The sequence below is a fragment of the Camponotus vicinus genome, unplaced genomic scaffold (genome assembly GCF_025532165.1).
Source record: "Camponotus vicinus isolate PSW18456_S1 unplaced genomic scaffold, iyCamVici1.0 SCAF_9, whole genome shotgun sequence".
NCBI lineage: Eukaryota > Metazoa > Arthropoda > Insecta > Hymenoptera > Formicidae > Camponotus > Camponotus vicinus.
In genome coordinates this window covers 10,799,765-10,818,383 of record NW_028141981.1, presented here as the reverse complement: position 1 = coordinate 10,818,383, position 18,619 = coordinate 10,799,765, and the positions used below count along the sequence as shown (strand labels likewise).

General features: G+C 34.6%; 2 protein-coding genes across 3 annotated transcripts in view; one reads left to right on the top strand and one right to left on the bottom strand.

The window, feature by feature from the left end:
- Window positions 1-18,619, top strand: part of LOC145976691 (uncharacterized) — an 83,407-nt gene that overhangs the window by 18,023 nt on the left and 46,765 nt on the right. The gene's annotated exons all lie outside the window — the stretch shown is intronic.
- Window positions 14,472-16,281, bottom strand: LOC145976690 (uncharacterized). The gene is made up of 4 exons (XM_083108000.1): window positions 15,825-16,281; window positions 15,456-15,669; window positions 15,018-15,290; window positions 14,472-14,864 (listed from the first exon to the last, which is right to left on the bottom strand). Exons 1-4 carry the CDS (start codon window positions 16,190-16,192, stop codon window positions 14,562-14,564), a joined length of 1,158 nt encoding a protein of 385 aa, XP_082964126.1. The 5' UTR covers window positions 16,193-16,281; the 3' UTR covers window positions 14,472-14,561.

Here is an 18,619-nt window from a genome sequence, read left to right as displayed (position 1 = left end):
CGCTACGATGACTGAAATTGATTTCGAAATATTTCTTTCTCCCAATTTGCGAACAAAAACTATGTACGGGGTCTTATTTAAACGATCGTATTTGAATTTATTACTTGTATTGTCATCACCTGACATAAGGAGGTTATTACCAGATTTTTTATTTGAGTTTACGCCAATAGACGGATTTTGTTTTACTTTCAATTGTTCACGTTTATTATCATACTCTTTCAGATCTCCGGTGGTTTTCTTTTTGACTTTGGATTTCTTTGCCTCGTGTTTAACGGGCCCATCCATTGTATTCTTTGTTCTCTCATTACCAGATGTAGACAGAGAGTCCTCTGAGAGCATTGAGCCGGTCTCTTTAGATTAGCTGATTTGTCTAGAATAACTTCCATGATCTCGTCTTGAGACATATTCACTGTTATTTCCATCGATTCCATAATTTCATCCCAGATCTTGTCGTCGTTGTTCGAAAATTTTCCTTTCAAGTCCGAAGGCGGGAGAGGGACGTCTCTCCTGCCTTGCGATATACCGGACCGGTTGTCCACTTTAATTAACAAAGTTATCCAATTTCTTACACTAGAAGCAAGAGCGGTCTAGCTACAATGAACCACACCAGAGCAGGCCTCTCGTGAAAAACAACAAGCCCACAAGAAACAGCTTCGACACGTAGCAATCAAACAGCAAAAAATCAAACACGTGTGCTCTCCTTACTGACTAAAACCGCTCTCGGCCCGCTTTTAGATGATCCCAGAAAGCGTTACGCCCTCTGTGGATCTTAAAAACGTGCACCTAAACTACGAAGCCAAGGTGCACGAATGTTCTTAGAGGGTAACATATAAGGTGCACAATTTCTGGTTCTATTCCGTGCTATGTGCACAAAATGTCGATAACACCAGTGCTGTATAGCAAGGTGCTTACGTATATCAAATAAATTTTAATATAAATGAGAAATGACGAATTTGCGATCCTCTCTCTCTCTCTCTCTCTCTCTCTATATATATATATATATATATATATATATATATATATATATGTATAGTAGAGGCGTGCAAATCTGCTCTCACTCCCGCTCGTTCCCGACAGCGAGATTGGATTCTCGAGACTCAGATTATCGGGAGCGCTGTTATCGAGAATAGAGGCTCGAGAACGAGCGAGTCCCGAATCTCGATGCTCTATTAGACGGAGTGGGGATAGAAATCTACCCCCACTCCGTCTAATAGAGCATCGAGATTCGGGACTCGCTCGTTCTCGAGCCTCTATTCTCGATAACAGCGCTCCCGATAATCTGAGTCTCGAGAATCCAATCTCGCTGTCGGGAACGAGCGGGAGTGAGAGCAGATTTGCACGCCTCTAATATATAGTGAGTAACATTAAAACTACATGTTATAATTGTCTAAAATGTACAGATTCTAAAACGCCAAGAATATGTCATTATTCAAAGTTAATTCGTATAAAAAAGAAAAGTACCAAAGATACTTTGTTTTTTGTGAATGATACAACATTCAATTATTTCTTGTCTATGGAAAAAATATTTAGAGCTTATTATAAGACAATCTGTTCTTTACATGAAAAATTAAATATAAAACAATTCTTTGTTTCAAAATTTGAAGTGATTCCTTATTCCGTTCCAGATTGTCATAATTTAAAAAAGAAAATTATCAATAGATATAGTACATTTAGGTTAAGAATTGCATCTGAAAAGAGTTCAGTGCAAAAAAATATTAGAAATAGTAAAACAATGGCTATGCATTCGAACGTGCAATAATATATATATATATATAAATAAAAAACATATGTTAACGTGCAATAATATATATATATATATATTATATATAAATAAAAAACATATGTTATTAGTACATTTAAATCATAATAACTAAACAAAAAAACAAGCTTTGAAACCAAAAACATAATTATTATATGAATACATATATTATTGCATGGAAAAATTTATTTTATATAATAATTTTACTATTTTTATATATCTAAGAATATATGCATTATATATTTTTTAAATTTATATATTGTTTTAATTTAAAAGCTTTATTTTGCTTTGATTCTTATATATATAAAAATATATATATATTTATTTTAGATTCTTAGATATATAAAAATAGTAAAATTATTATATAAAATAAATTTTTCCATGCAATAATATATGTATTCATATAATAATTATGTTTTTGGTTTCAAAGCTTGTTTTTTTTGTTTAGTTATTATGATTTAAATGTACTAATAACATATGTTTTTTATTTATTAAATTTTTATTTTCATGCAATAATTATGTATTTAATAATTGTGATATATGTCACTGTGATACAGTACTATTGTGATATATATATTACTCTGTGATACATATTATTGTAATATTATTGTGATTAGGTTAAATATTATTATTAAAAGCACAAACTGTGTACATTCTTGTGTTCAAGTTCTTGTTTTTTATGTGTTTAAAACAAATACATGTTTTGTTCTCATTGTATTTCTTTATTCTTTATTCGTAGTTATTGGTTTTAAAATATTTATTACTGCGATATTATTTATGTATATAACTATATAATGCATAAAACATATTATTATATGTATGACACAGATTACTTATCAATTCTCATTTCAGGTAACATCATCTCGTCACTTTGCATTACATATGAAATTTGATAAAAACTAATCGCCCTAAAAATTGATGCAAATATATGGTATTGTATATATTAATGTATTTTAAATGATATTAATCTGAATTATTAATAATAATAAATACTGATCTGACATATATTTTATAATTGTTTATATAACAAATTATATAAATCTTTCGTCGATAAAGTCGTATATAATAAATTAAGTCACTCAAAATATTTTCACTTTTTATTTATCCTGAATAAAATTATTATTTTTATATATTATTATTTGTAAAAAATTTATTTTATTGAGTTTAAAATAAAAAAAACCCTATTATTTTTATTATACATAAATATGTGTTAAATAAATGAGTATTGTATAATAATATTAATGTGATTTAGTAATGATATAAATTTTATATAAATATCAATTATTAAAATCATTTACATTATTTCCGAATATACAATATATAAAGCGGCGTCTACAATAAAAAAAGACGTAAGGCGTAAGAAATTAACCAATTATATATATTCGATTATTCTTGTCAAATTCAACTGTGATTGGTTCATTTCTTACGTCTTACATCTTAAATTCTTATTGTAGACGCCGCTTAATATACAGGGTGTCCTAGACCACCCGTACACCCCTTTTCTTTCAAAAACTAAACATTTTAGAGAAAAATGTTTCAGACAAAAGTTGTTTGGTTTCGAGGGGGCCATAAGATGGTACCATTGGTTTGACCTTGAAGAATCATTTGAAGGTCACGTGAAGGTCACTTCAATTTTTTTAAATGGAATACCCTATATATTTTTGCACATTCTTGTAGCTCATCTCGAGAGCTTTCCAAAACACTATAATTAAGTTAGTTTTCAGTAAGTACTTTCCGAGTTATGAGGCTTGAAATAATTTCTTAATTTTATGTAAATCATAAAATATCTTGTAAAATATTCATTTTTCGATTATCTTACCTTAATACTTTTATGTACAAAATAATAAGAGGAATCAATTGGTGTAAAAGAAACACAGTTATTTTTAAGAAAAAATATGTAATTGTTAATTACAAATTACATATTTTTTCTTCGAAACAACTATGTGTTTTCTTTACACCAATTGATTCCTCTCATTATTTTGTACATAAAAGTATTAAGGTAAGATAATCGAAAAATGAATATTTTACAAGATATTTTATGATTTACGTAAAATTAAATTATTTCAAGCCTTATAACTCGGAAAGTACTTAATGAAAACTAACTTAATTATAGTGTTTTGGAAAGCTCTCGAGATGAGCTACAAGAATATGTAAAAATATATAGGGTATTCCATTTAAAAAAATTGAAGTGATCTTCACGTGACCTTCAAATGACTCTTCAAGGTCAAACCAATGGTACCATTTTATGGCCCCCTCGAAACCAAACAACTTTTGTCTGAAACATTTTTCTCTAAAATGCTTAATTTTTGAAAGAAAAGGGGTGTACGGGTGGTCTAGGACACCCTGTATATTATTTAAGATTAAACATTTATAATAAACATTCGAAAGTAACATTTACTTTTACATTTGAACACAGTTTAAAATACTGCGCGTCATCTGCTCCTGACCTTCAAATGGCGGTGTATCCGGCGTGTTGTCCGATCCCTTACTAGAGTATCTCTACTATTATATAGTTCTACATTAATTTTTCAGTTATATTATCAACCGTGGTTAAGTCTTTATCAAGTGTTGAAATTCACTTCTAGATTTATTATATTTATTTACAGTCACAATACATTTCCTTCTTACTTGTCCGGTACATTTTGGTCCTTCGAGCCGGATCTGTGATTCAGGAAATATAACACAAGGATAAAAGAAGCGCACTTTCGAATCAAGATTAAGCTTCAATTCGTGTACTATCACCATGAGGATCTCACACATAAAGAATCGTATCGAACACCAGCTCTCTTTGAGCAATCTTATTTTTCAGGCAATTGAAAGCTTCAACAGGATAGCTCCTACTGACATTACCACATGGCTGGTCAATGCTCGCGTTACGGCATTAAAGGAAAACTGGGATAAATTTGCTATCATTCATGATGCTATTGTTATATCGATCGGTCATCTCAGTACGGAGGACAAGGAGGTAATACGAGAACACTCATATTTTGGTGATAATGGTCACGCTCGAACATATGAACGATATTCGGATTCCATCGATAAGATGAGCGCTCACATTGAATCTGAAAGCCTGACCATTCCGAGAACCTCATCTACGCAATCGCTCTCTCAACCTGCTTCACATCAAATATCTGTTTCTCATCACACAAGGCTTCCTCGGATTGACTTACCTAAATTCAATGGAACTGCCTCTGAGTGGATGTCCTTCAAGGATTTATTTTCATCAATAATCATTGGAAACACAACGCTAAGCCCCCCCCCCCATGGCCATTTTGAGGGATTACCGTTAGCCGATCCTCAATTCGGATCTCCAAGTTCTATTGACTTAATTATTGGCGCGGATCTTTATCATCAAATTATCCAGGAAGGCTTAAGAAAAGGACCGTCCGACGCTCCAATTGCACAATTGACCTCATTCGGCTGGGTCATATTCGGCCCCGCATCATCGGAATCGACGCATCTCGCAGCTCGAAGTTATCATATCACCATGGATTCTCGCCTTTATGACCTCCTCCACCGATTTTGGCAACTAGAAGATATATCAGCAAGTCACGAGGCTTCTATCTCTCCTGAAGACCAACAGTGTGAGCAGCACTTCAAAGACACCCATTCTCGAGACGCTCAAGGGCGGTACATAGTTCGCCTGCTATTTAAGAAATCTCCTCAATGCCTGGGAAATTCTTATAACAGAGCATCAAAAATGATGGATTCTCTTCGAAATAAATTCAAATCTAATGTCAAGTATGCGTATTTTAAGTTCATGAAGGAGTACGAGGACCTTCAGCATATGAAGCTAATAACAGAAGTAAATACTGAACATCTTCACCCAAACTTTTATTTACCTTATCATGGCGTGTGGAGAGAGAGCAGTACTACCACGAAACTACGGAAAGGCAACCCCAATGGGACTTGATGACCAGATATTCTAATCTTACGAAGCTTTTACGCATTACGGTTCTATGCATGAGAGCAGTCGAACGATTTAAGCATACGCAAATTAAGACTCAGGGTTCGCTCACCACTACGGAAATCGATTCAGCTAAAACCTACTGGATCAGAATAATTCAACAAACATTTTGCTCACGAAGTCAAACTTCTGTCTCAAGGTTTGGTTGTACCAAAATCCAGTTCTCTTAATAATTTAACTCCTTTTCTAGACTCTGCTGGGTTACTACGCACAGGAGATCGGCTTCAAAATTCCCAATTACCTCCAGAAAGTAAACATCTCTTGATCTTGCCAAAGCAATCGACCTTCACCCAGTTGATCATCGCTGCTCATACCAGAACTTGCTACGGAGGCATTCAAATCACGTTGACCTTCATCAGAAATGCCTATTGGATTGTTGGCGGTCGCCTGCCAGTGAAAAGTTTCATTCTACGCTGCGTGATTTGCACGAGGGCCGCTCTTTATAAAAACATGGAAAGGAAAAAACGCACGGCTGTACCAAGCGTATATAGCAGTTTTTATCTGTTATTCTACATCCGCAGTACACCTCGAATTAGTAACCGATTATTCGGCCGATGCATTTATCGCTGCGTACCAGAGATTTACTGCAAGACGAGGCATCTGCGTCACGTTATCCAGTGACTGTGGTACGAACTTGATCGGAGCAGATGCAGAATTACAGAGATTGTTTTCTACCGCATCTCAAGAACAAGAGAGATTGGCATCGCTACTCACAAATGACGGAACACAATGGCGATTTAACCCTCCCGGTGCCCCTCATTTTGGGGGCAAGTGGGAAGCTACCGTTAAGTCGGTTAAGTTCCACCTGAAACGAGTCGTTGGCGCTCATCTACTAACATACGAAGAAATGACGACGTTGCTAACTCAGATAGAGGCAGTACTAAATTCAAGGCTGCTGTGTCCTCTATCAGATGACCCAGATGATTTAGCTGTCTTAACACCCGGTCACTTCTTTCTAGGAAGTGCACCCACCGTTCTGCCAGAACCTTCTCTTGAACATGTTAATTGTTCACGTCTATCTCGGTGGCAGCTGTTACGTCAGTTACTAGAAAGCTTTTGGTCACGATGGTCGAAGGAGTGTTTGCAGAGATTCCATGACAACTCGAAGTGGAGCAATCCAACGCCTTCTCTAGAAAAGGGAGCAATGGTTCTAGTCATCGACGAGAGGTATCCACCATCGAAATGGCCTCTCGGTCGGATAATTGAAATGCATCCTGGTAAAGACGGCCATACACTAGTTGTCACCGTAAAAACTCAAACCACTATCTTGAAGAGACCCATTGTAAAACTGCCCGTTACCAATACATAAAGGAGCTCCGGATTCTTCGTTAACTCCGGTTAACGAAGGCGGGCGGTAATGTTGGAAGATCACAAGAAATTCAAACTCGCGCGCAATGTCGAAGCATCCAGCGATGCGCGTGGCGCTGTTGGCGAAGCGCAGCGAAAGGCCTCTCTCAAAAAGAGTACGGCAGAGGCTGACGAACGACGCAGGCGGTTTCGTACCGTGATCAGAACGTTTCATTCAACAAATAACACAGGCGGTTTCATGCCGTTCTCTAAGTTTTCTCTCACACCACAGTAACCTCTGAGGCAGTGTCGATCCGTTATCAAATAACACGAGAGCTCTCATCCTTTCAAGGCCGGAATAACAATTCCGGTTTTTTCATTGACGTCAATCAGAGGAAAGTTCCTCTCCTTCAGTTTCGCCAAGACTGCAGGTTTCCAAAACGTTGGGAAACAGATAACAGAATAATCGGTCGTACGATTCTCATCTATGAATTGAAGTAACGGCTTGATTAATTCAAGTTCTCTAACATATCTTCTTTCAGGTAACATCCATTATTTTTATTACTCAGGATCACGGGTATCTAAGATGCTAAAGATAAATATCTACTATTATATAGTTCTACATTAATTTTTCAGTTATATTATCAACCGTGGTTAAGTCTTTATCAAGTGTTAAAATTCACTTCTAGATTTATTATATTATTTACTTTCTTTTTTTATTAATCATAACAATTATATGCAGAACTTCTTAACACTGATTAATATACGAGATTTCCTTTATTTTTATAAATTCTATTTTTTTTATGGAAAAGAACATGTATATATATTTCAGCCTTGATTAATTAAAATTTTTGAACCTTTGCAGTGTCCTTATATTTATTTATAGTCACAATACATTTCCTTCTCATTTGTCCGGCACAGCTTTAGTGTGCAAAAATGCTTTAAGAAACAAAATTATTTATGTACATGTGTGTGCATACGTGTGATATGTGTATATGTGTGTGTATACGTGTGAGAGATTAATTTATCGCATAACAATTTTCAAAAACCTCTTGGAGGTAAAATTTAATCTATCTCGAAAACGGTATCACAAAAATATAAAAACTGTGCCGTTAGATAAGACTTCTAAGGAGACTAATTTATCGTATTATAACAATATTCAAAAACCACTCCTTGGGAGTGAACTCTAATATCTAGAAAATGAAACCTTGTAAAAATACGCGACTTACCCTTAGTAAAGATTTTTAAAAATGCGGATATATTTTTTGCAGAAATAATATAAATTTTTACAAAAAGGTGGTGATATCCCTCTAGAAACAACCTTATAACGGTAAAATAAAATACGTCAAGTACATAAAAAAATATCTTTAAAAAATCTAACATTTATTTTCTGTAGAAATAATATAAATTTTTACAAAAAGCAGTGAGATCCTCTAAAAAAACCTTATGAAGGTAAAAAAATACGCCAAGTACATAAAAAAAATCAAAAAATCTAAAAGAGTGATAAAAATAAAATATTTAAAAACCGATATGAGATCAATACTATTAGCCAAGTACAATAAATTATGTGATATTAATTCGTAATCGATACTAAATGAGTTAAGATTACTTTAATTCCTAAAGCATTTTTTATATGATGTATATAATTTAAAAAAGTTTTACACAAATTCTAAATCGCATAAATGACCTTCAGGTCGAAGTAAGATATGAAAACTTGGCGTGCCCTCCCTCCCGCTCCGTCGTTTACATATCTTGAATAAAATAAAAAATTTGATTATACAATATACATATATACAATATATATTTGTTAATCATGCTTTCATTTAATAAGTACAATTTACATTTTTATAAAATAAGCTTTAGACTACGAATATGCAACAGGCAGCCTGTGGGCCAGAAACGACCTGCGAAGCTTTTCAATCCGACTTACAACAATTAAACTTTATTTGCAGAGAAAATAAAAAAACTCATAAAAAGGAGATTTCACTTTGCCTAATCTCTATGTGATGATTTCCAGGTAATACAGAGGAGACAAGATATATAAGTGCGAAATTTAGCTACGCGCGTGCGCGGTCCGTAGTGTAATTTTAAATTTTACATTGGGCCCATCAAAAATCTAGCTTTTTTCTGTTTTAAACTATATGGTTTAAATACGGGGCACGCCAAGTTTTCATATCTTACTTCGACCTGAAGGTCATTTATGCGATTTAGAATTTGTGTAAAACTTTTTTAAATTATATACATCATATAAAAAATGCTTTAGGAATTAAAGTAATCTTAACTCATTTAATATCGATTACGAATTAATATCACATAATTTATTGTACTTGGCTAATAGTATTGATCTCATATCGGTTTTTAAATATTTTATTTTTATCACTCTTTTAGATTTTTTGATTTTTTTTATGTACTTGGCGTATTTTTTTACCTTTATAAGGTTTTTTTTTAAGGGATTTTTAATTAGTCTGATAATAAAAATTTTGATTATATATATTTAACTACATTTATCCGATTGATACTGTGTTTGATGTTATTTTAATCGCAAAATTTTCATTATTCCATTAAAATTACTCGCATACCCTTATAAATATATCTTAAAATGATTAACTTATTTATTTGTCACAATTTGTCATCGGCCGCTTGCCAGCGGCAGGCTTGATAACGAGATGAACATGACAGTATATGAGTACGTAAGAGCGAGTGAAACAATAACAGAAGCGAGCGAGATAGTACTAGGAGCGAGCGAGATAGTAATAGGAGCGAGCGAGAGAGAAATAGTATGCCAGGCTGCAAGAAAGACTCGATTTTCGAGTCTTCGTTGCTCGCTCCTATTACTATCTCGCTCGCTTCTGTTATTGTTTCACTTGCTCTTACGTACTCATATACTGTCATGTTCATCTCGTTATCAAGCCTGCCGCTGGCAAGCGGCCGATGACAAATTGTGACAAATAAATAAGTTAATCATTTTAAGAAATATTTATAAGGGTATGCGAGTAATTTTAATGGAATAATGAAAATTTTGCGATTAAAATAACATCAAACACGGTATCAATCGGATAAACGTAGTTAAATATATATAATCAAAATTTTTATTATCAGACTAATTAAAAATTATCCGATTTACGTCGTGTTTGATATCATTTTAATCGCAAAAATCTCAATAATTCATTAAAATTACTTTCATATCGATAAAATAAAAAATAAAAGTTTCAGTTTTTATTTTATAATCTCGTAAATTACGAATGGATAGAGGAAGTGAAGAAGCTGATTGTAAGAGACTTCGGAATTTTTTGATGATAGGTCATCTCGCTCGCTCTCGACTCGCAGTTTCGCTGTCGCTCTCGCACTTGACAGGTCGTAAAGATAAGCGGACTCGGCTTCCTCGCGAATGTAAACATCTTATAAAATAAAAACACAAGCAATTAAGGAAGCTATCGAAAATAATATGAACATGAGAGTCCTGCGCTCCACACTATCAAAAGGGAAAGTGGTAATCCATAAGATGAAGAACGAGCTTGGAGAGGTCACAACAGGGAAAGACAAAATCGCGGAGATCATTGAAAATTTCTACCGAGGACTTTACAGCCAATCAGCTCCAAATCCGAACTAACAGGGACAACCGAGAAAAACAATCCTGAACGTGAGATCCGAAGATTTGCCTACCATTGAAAAGTCAGAGCTGAGAGCCGCATTGAAACAATTAAGAAACAACAAAGCGCCAGGAGAAGATCTGATAACCAGCGAGATGTTTAAAATTGGAGGGAAAGTGTTAGAAAAAGCACTTCTAGTACTACTGAACAGATGCATAGAGGAAGGCAGAATTCCCGACTCGTGGCAGAACGCAGAGACCATTCTGCTCTTCAAGAAGGGCAACCGTACAAATATGGAAAATTACAGACTTATCAGTCTATTCTCAATCCTCTATAAGCTGCTGACCAAAATAGTAACAAATCGCCTTAGTCAGAGACTCGACTTCTGCCAGTCTATCGAACAGGCGGGATTCAGAAGGGGATACAGCACGACGGACCATATTCAAACGGTGCGCACACTTATTGAAAAATGCACAGAGTATAATGTCCCGCTACATATGGCCTTCATAGATTACCAAAAAGCCTTCGATTCAATTGAGACATGGGTAGTGCTCGAAGCGTTGGACAAAGCGCGCATCGATTCAAGATATTCCAACCTGATCAAATTCATCTATGAGCATGCCACCTTACATGTTAAATTGGAAGAAGACTGGGTCACAGGAAGAGTCCCTATTCGGAGGGGTGTGAGACAAGGCGATACAATTTCACCCAAGCTCTTCACCCTGGTGTTAGAGGATGTGTTTGGGAGATTATCGTGGGATCGGAAAGGCAATATCGATGGGAAACGATTGAGCCACCTCCGCTTTGCAGATGATATTGTTCTGTTCAGCAGCGACACAAAGGAGCTCGCAACGATGATACAAGAACTCAAAGAAGCCTCCCGAATAGTTGGTTTAAAAATGAACCTCCAGAAGACGAAAATCATGAGCCCCACCAATATACCTGTCATCATCGAAAACCACACCCTCGAAGTAGTTGATGAGTACGTGTATCTGGGACATATCATCAAACTAGGGAAAAACAACCAGACAGCTGAGATCACCAGAAGAATCGGTCTGTCCTGGACGGCATTTGGTAGACTTAGCTATATCCTTCGAGAACCGAAAATCCCAATAAACCTCAAACGGAAAGCTTTTATTACATGTGCATACTGCCCGTCGTGACGTATGGACTGGAGACAGTCACTCTTACGGCAAACAGCGCAAACCGACTCCGAATCTGCCAGAGAGCAATGGAACGAGCAATGCTGAAAATCAGCTTGAAAGACAAGGTCCGGAACGAAGAGATAAGGAGAAGAACGGGAGTTGCTGACGTGATTGAGAGGGTGGCCAGACAGAAGTGGCAGTGGGCGGGACATGTGGCGAGAAACAACGTCAAGTGGACCAAAGCTCTGATGCAGTGGAGGCCAAGAGAGTCCAAAAGAAGTGTTGGCCGACCACAGACAAGATAGCGAGATGACATTCAACGTCACGCAGGGAAAAGATGGATGCAGACCGCCCAGGGGTGCGTTCAGATTCCCCACCCAGGTGCCCCGAGCCACCCAAACGCCGTTCAGATTCCTCTTACTCTTACCCAGGTGGCGCGCAGAGTATCGTTCAGATTCCATATGAACACACCCGGGTGAGGGGAGAAAGCACCCTGCTCCTGACACAGGGTGACCGGCGGAGAGACTTTGCCGCCAAAAGTGCTCTTAAGTGTTGAATGTAGTTAAAGTGAGGAAAGATACTCGATATTTAATAATGAATGCTAAACTCGTGATCGCAAAAAATGGATTTCCAATTATTACCAACAATAAGCTAATTGTATGGGACATTGATAGTAAGTTATTTATTTGTCATTGATGTGTTTTATTAACTCTAATAAAGTTAAGTTAGATTATGATGAAATGGTTTTTTCATAAAATTCTTTCTCAAATCTTCAAATAATTAATTTTTCTTTTATTTTAACAGATAATTGTCCAGTGAATCTTGATATGACACCTGAAAATTTAGCGTTATTCAATCTGCGCGACATAAATTCCGTTTCCTCAGGCAAGTTTTTTGCTTTACCTCTGTTTTTATTAAATATTATATGTGAGACTATTTTATACGAATTTTTAAAAATAAGTAATATTTTTATTGTTGAACAGATGAGACGCCAGTGTCAGAGACAGAATTGTTGCCGGATGAACAGCCCGCTGATGTAAATTCTGAAAATATAAACTTACAAAGTCAACAACTTACCACCATCTTTAATAAAAAAGGTACGCATATCTTTTTAAAATTGTAATTTTGTCTTCTTATACTTATATTTCGACTGTTTCATTTATTACTAATTCTTATTTCTTACCACAGGTACGGCATCATGGAAAGATAAGTTCGCTGTTAAAACTCTCATCGAGGAATGGAAAGCACATGAAAGCTATTTTAAAAGTATTACCATTACTAATAAGAAAGTCTGGGAAATGATAGCCAGTAAATTGAAAGAAGAGAATCCACTCTGGAATTATAGTGGTCAACAATGTGAAGACAAATTTAAAGATCTTAGGAAACACTATGTGAAAGCTAAGGACCAGAATGAGAAGAGCAGCGGCCTTCCAGTTGCTATATGCAAGTTTTATGACGAAATGGATGAAGTGCTTGGTGACAAGCCATCTGTAAAACCTCTGTCTATAGCTTCAACACTAAAAAAACGTTCATTTGGTATTCAAGACTTTTCAAATGCAATTTCTGTAGGCAGCAGTAGTGAAGGTGATAATGAACACGATGGCTGTAATTCTACTTCGAAAAAGAGAAAGAAAAGTGTTATTGAAAAAAATATCGAAAATTTGCTTATGATAAGAGCAGAGGAATCTAAAAAGAAAGAAGAGGCTCAGCAGAAGAGATATATTGAGCGTATGGAGCGACAGGATCGTACTATTGAAGTTTATCAAAGTGCAATGAACCGACTCCTGGAGAAGTTATAGAATTGTAAGTGGTGTACAGTGTGGTTTTTCTCTGTTTTGACAATGTATATTACTTTAATTTTTTCCTTGTTTTTTTGTTATAGAGTTCCATATTATTGAAGCACTTGACACTTCCGTTGGCTACCAGAGAGACTATGAATGTCTGTGACCAAAGATTATAATGTGATTTCGTTATTTTATACGGTTCTCAAGCTAGTCTGAGATGATTTCTGTTGGTTGTGCATATATTTTTGTTTTGTTTCTTATTTGCATTATCTTTAGTAGTATTTTTATTATTATTTAATAGTATGCTTTGTTTTTTTCTAATTAATATTATCTTTAATAATTTAAGTATTTTAATTTAAGTATTTTTAAGTCTCTCTTAAGTTATAAAAAGTCAAACCCTCACATAATTATGTGGTTAATATTTTCATAGCAAAGGTGCAGAAAAATTTAAACATGACATGATTTAATAATAATATAAAAGAAATTGCATAAAAAGAATATAAGTTTTATTTTTTGTGATTGATGCTACTTAAAGTTTTATTGAAGGTTTTTTGCATGTTGTTAACTCATGTACTTACGTTTAGTTAAGTGACTTAATATGATTTGATGCTTAAAGACTGAGAAACACTAGTTATGTTAAAAATATATATATATTTTATTATATATATTTTTAAATATATAGATATTTCTAAGTATATATTTATAAAATAAAATGATAATTGAATAAATATAGTTCCATGATAAATATTTTTGATTATGTATTATTTCAATAATGTTATTCTTTATAAAGAAACTTTATTTTCTAAAATAATGGGTACTTTCCAATTCACGCATGATGCGCATGAAGTGACAGAAAATCTATAGTTCATGTCACGCATATTATAGATTTTTTGTCAATTCATGCCTATCATGCGTGAATCGGAAAGTACCCAATATGTGTAGTCAAATATTACGTAACTATCCAGATAGCTATAGTAATTATTATGACGTCAAAATGATATCATAATAATTACTATAGCTATCTGGGTATTAAACAAGAGTTACTAAATAATTCCTTTTTGCCACACCAGCATCATCTTCATCTGCCACTGGATCTTGAACAGCATAGATTTCATTTTCTCGGCCTTCTAGGATGTATTCTTCTATATTTTCATCATGTCTTTCAAGACAGATGTTGTGAAGAACTGTGCAAGAAATTATCACAAAAGGGATTATGTCCGTTCTATTCATGTCTAGATATTTTAGCCTTCGAAATCTCCCTTTTAGCAATGCAAATGCCCGTTCAATGACTTGTCTAACTGAAGACAATATGTCGTTGAACCTTTTTTGAGCCTGTAGAGGAAAAATATCTTAATAATTTCATGTTTCGGACATAAAAAAATTGAAATGTTTATTATGTGAGGAAGATTAAAAAATGAAAAACTAATATAATTCTAGACAAAATTTTCTAGATACAAACACCGAATATATAAAGTATGTACTCACCGCTGTAAGATTACCACGATCACGAAAAGCAGAAATACACCAACGTAAGACAGGGTAAGCTTTGTCACCAATGATGTACTCCTCATTAGGAAAATATAACTCTCCATTCCTCTGCACTTCTATCCAAAGATTAGAATTCCTAAATACCCTTATGTCACCAACAGATCCTAGATAACCAGTAAAGCAGTCCAAAAACCTCAACTCAGAGTCGCATATAGCTTGAAGTATAATAGCATAGTTTTTTTTGTATGTTTTATAGGACAAAGAGTCTTTCTGAAAAAGAATCATAATAAGTTTAAGTAAATCCGATGTTCAGAAATATATATTTATTTAATTTCAAACTCAACAAATGTTTCTGCATAAAATGTTATGATTAAAATGTTGGATAAATCCATCAAGAAGTTTTGCACACATTATCTTTTAAATCAAATAACTTACATATGGTTGTTTTATAGAAATGTGAGTACCATCCACAGCTCCAATTATGTCCGGCAGCACTGATAATTTTTGAAAATTCTGTTTTACTGTTGCCAATCTGTTTCCTCTTGGCCACTGTATGACATCTTCAGTGATGTCGTTCAAGGCTTGTACAACTCGCATAAAACTGACACTCAGTGAGCTTTTGCTAATGTCAAACCTTTCCCCTACAGACCTGAAATAAATACATCACATATTACAGCCAATGTTTATACTCACATATATCTAATTTTCATGATCATAAATTATATATCAATATGACACACTATGAAATCTATAATTGCATAGTTTTCATTGTATTTTTAGAAAAATATTTTAAGAGGAACTTACCTGTAGGAGTCTGGTGTAGCCAACAACCAAAGAGTTGCAAGCAATTGCTTTCTGACTGGAATGTGAGATTTCACATCAACATCGCCTTGCAAAGTTGGTGCCAATCTCTGTTCCAGCCAATTATATGTTGCAGGAGTCATGCGAAAATGCTGCCTGAACTGTTCTCGATGAAGTTCTGGGATTGTATGTTCTATGTAATCTACAATTCTTGCAGGTTTGCGTTGAACTTCTCGCAACTGCAAGTGTATCCGCATATCCAATTCTTCGTCGGAGTCACTATCATTACTATCAATATCACTTTCCATTATTTCATTTAAAAAATTACTGCTAATAGTCACAGCCAATGCTATAATTTGCCGACAATCCATCTTTAAGTTGTTAAAGTCGTTTTCATAAAACCAGGTTAACTGTTTTGTTGTGACATATGGCGCCTTTACCCATCCCCAGAAAAATGCGTTCAAATTCTCTAGCCTACCAAAGTCACCCGACAGTAACTCCGCCCATACCTGATCTACCCTACCGTCACCTACCGGAGAAAGAATCTGAACGCACCCTAGGAGAGGACGATATGGAAGGAGATGGAAGAGGCCTATGTCCAGGAGTGGATGTCTACAGGAAGAAGAAGAAGAAAATAAAAACTGAAACTCCTATTTTCTATTTTATCCATTTGAAAGTAATTTTAATGAATTATTGAGATTTTTGCGATTAAAATAATATCAAACACGACATAAATCGAATAATTTTTAACTGGTCTGATAATAAAAATTTTGATTATATATTTAACTACATTTATTCGATTGATACCGTGTTTGATGTTATTTTAATCGCAAAATTTTCATTATTCCATTGAAATTACTCGCATACCTTTATAAATATATCTTAAAATGATTAACTTATTTATTTGTCACAATTTGTCATCGGCCGCTTACCAGCGGCAGATTTGATAACGAGATGAGCATGACAGTATATGAGTACGTAAGAGCGAGTGAAACAATAACAGAAGCGAGCGAGAAAGTAATAGGAGCGAGCGAGAGAGAAATAGTATGCCAGGCTGCAAGAAAGACTCGATTTCCGAGTCTTCGTTGCTCGTGCTATTGCTATCTCGCTCGCTCTTATTGCCATTTCGCTCTCTCTTATTACTTTCTCGCTTGCTCACATAACTCCCGTATACGCTAACACACACACACACACACACACACACACACACACACAACTTTGCTCACTTGAAATATTTACGCTATTTTTACAGATATGAAAAAATTGTAATTACGAAAATTGTACGATTAAAAGGATCATGATATGCTAGTAATATTGTTTTCGTAAGTGGAAGCGTTTCAGAGATTTCAAGATTATCTTCATATTTTTTAATGAAACCATCCTAATTTTTTTATATAAATCAATTCCTCGCAATATTCCGTGTAAAAAGTTATAAAGATAGGATAGTCAAAGATTGAATAGTTAACGAGATGGTTGATTCTTTAAGTTGACATAATTTTATATAAATTATAAAATATCTGATAAAATGTTCATTTTTCAATTATTTTACTTTAATAATTTTATGCATAGAATAATAAGAAGAATCAGTTAATGTAAAGAAAACATATGATTGTTTTTAAAAAATATGTCGATGGTCATTGCATTCATATAAAAAAAAAAAAAAAAAGAAATATATATATATATATATATAGAGAGAGAGAGAGGATCGCAAATTCGTCATTTCTCATTTATATTAAAATTTATTTGATATACGTAAGCACCTTGCTATACAGCACTGGTGCTATCGACATTTTGTGCACATAGCACGAAATAGAACCAGAAATTGTGCACCTTATATGTTACCCTCTGAGAATATTCGTGCACCTTGGCTTCGTAGTTTAGGTGCACGTTTTTAAGATCCACAGAGGGCGTATCGCTTTCAAGGATCACCTAAAAGCGGGCCGTGACACCTCTCATTCTTCTCTCTGCATATACATACATTTGCAACTATCTTGATCTTGTAGAACGCATCATGTATACAGGGTGTTCGGAAATTCAATCGACAAATTTTCAGAGATTGTCGGGGGCACCATAAGAATCATTTTTTGCAAATGAACTTGGGGTCGGAGACATGTCATTACATCACTACGGCAGACGGAGTGTTCGAAAGAGTCGGGACCTCGAAATATCACAAAAAATAGAAGTTTTACAAAAAATTGTTTCAAACAAAAGTTGTAAGGTGTAAAAAGATCTATTTACTGGCGCCATGTGTTTGACCTTGGATGGCGTCGCCAAGGTCACGACAAGGCCACCTTGAATTTTTTAAATGGAACCTTCCACTTTTTATTGCATATTCTTGTAGCCCTTCAAAAATTCAAGGTGGCCTTGTCGTGACCTTGGCGACACCATCCAAGGTCAAACACATGGCGCCAGCAAATAGACTTTTTTACATCTTACAACTTTTGTTTGAAACAATTTTTTGTAAAACTTCTATTTTTTTGTGATATTTCGAGGTCCCGATTCTTTCGAACACTCCGTATGCCGTAGCGATGTAATGACACGTTTCCGATCCCAGGTTCATTTGCAAAAAATGATTCTTATGGTGCCCCCGACAATCTCTGAAAATTTGTCGATTGAATTTCCGAACACCCTGTATAATTTTCCAAAATATTTGCAAACTGTTTTGTAATAAGAATAGATTTTTCAATTATTAAGGGGATACTATCCAGGATTACAAAATTAAAGTAACGATAAAAGTAACGGTTAAATTCGTTACCGTTACTTTTATCGTTACTTTAATTTTATAAAAATGTAACGAC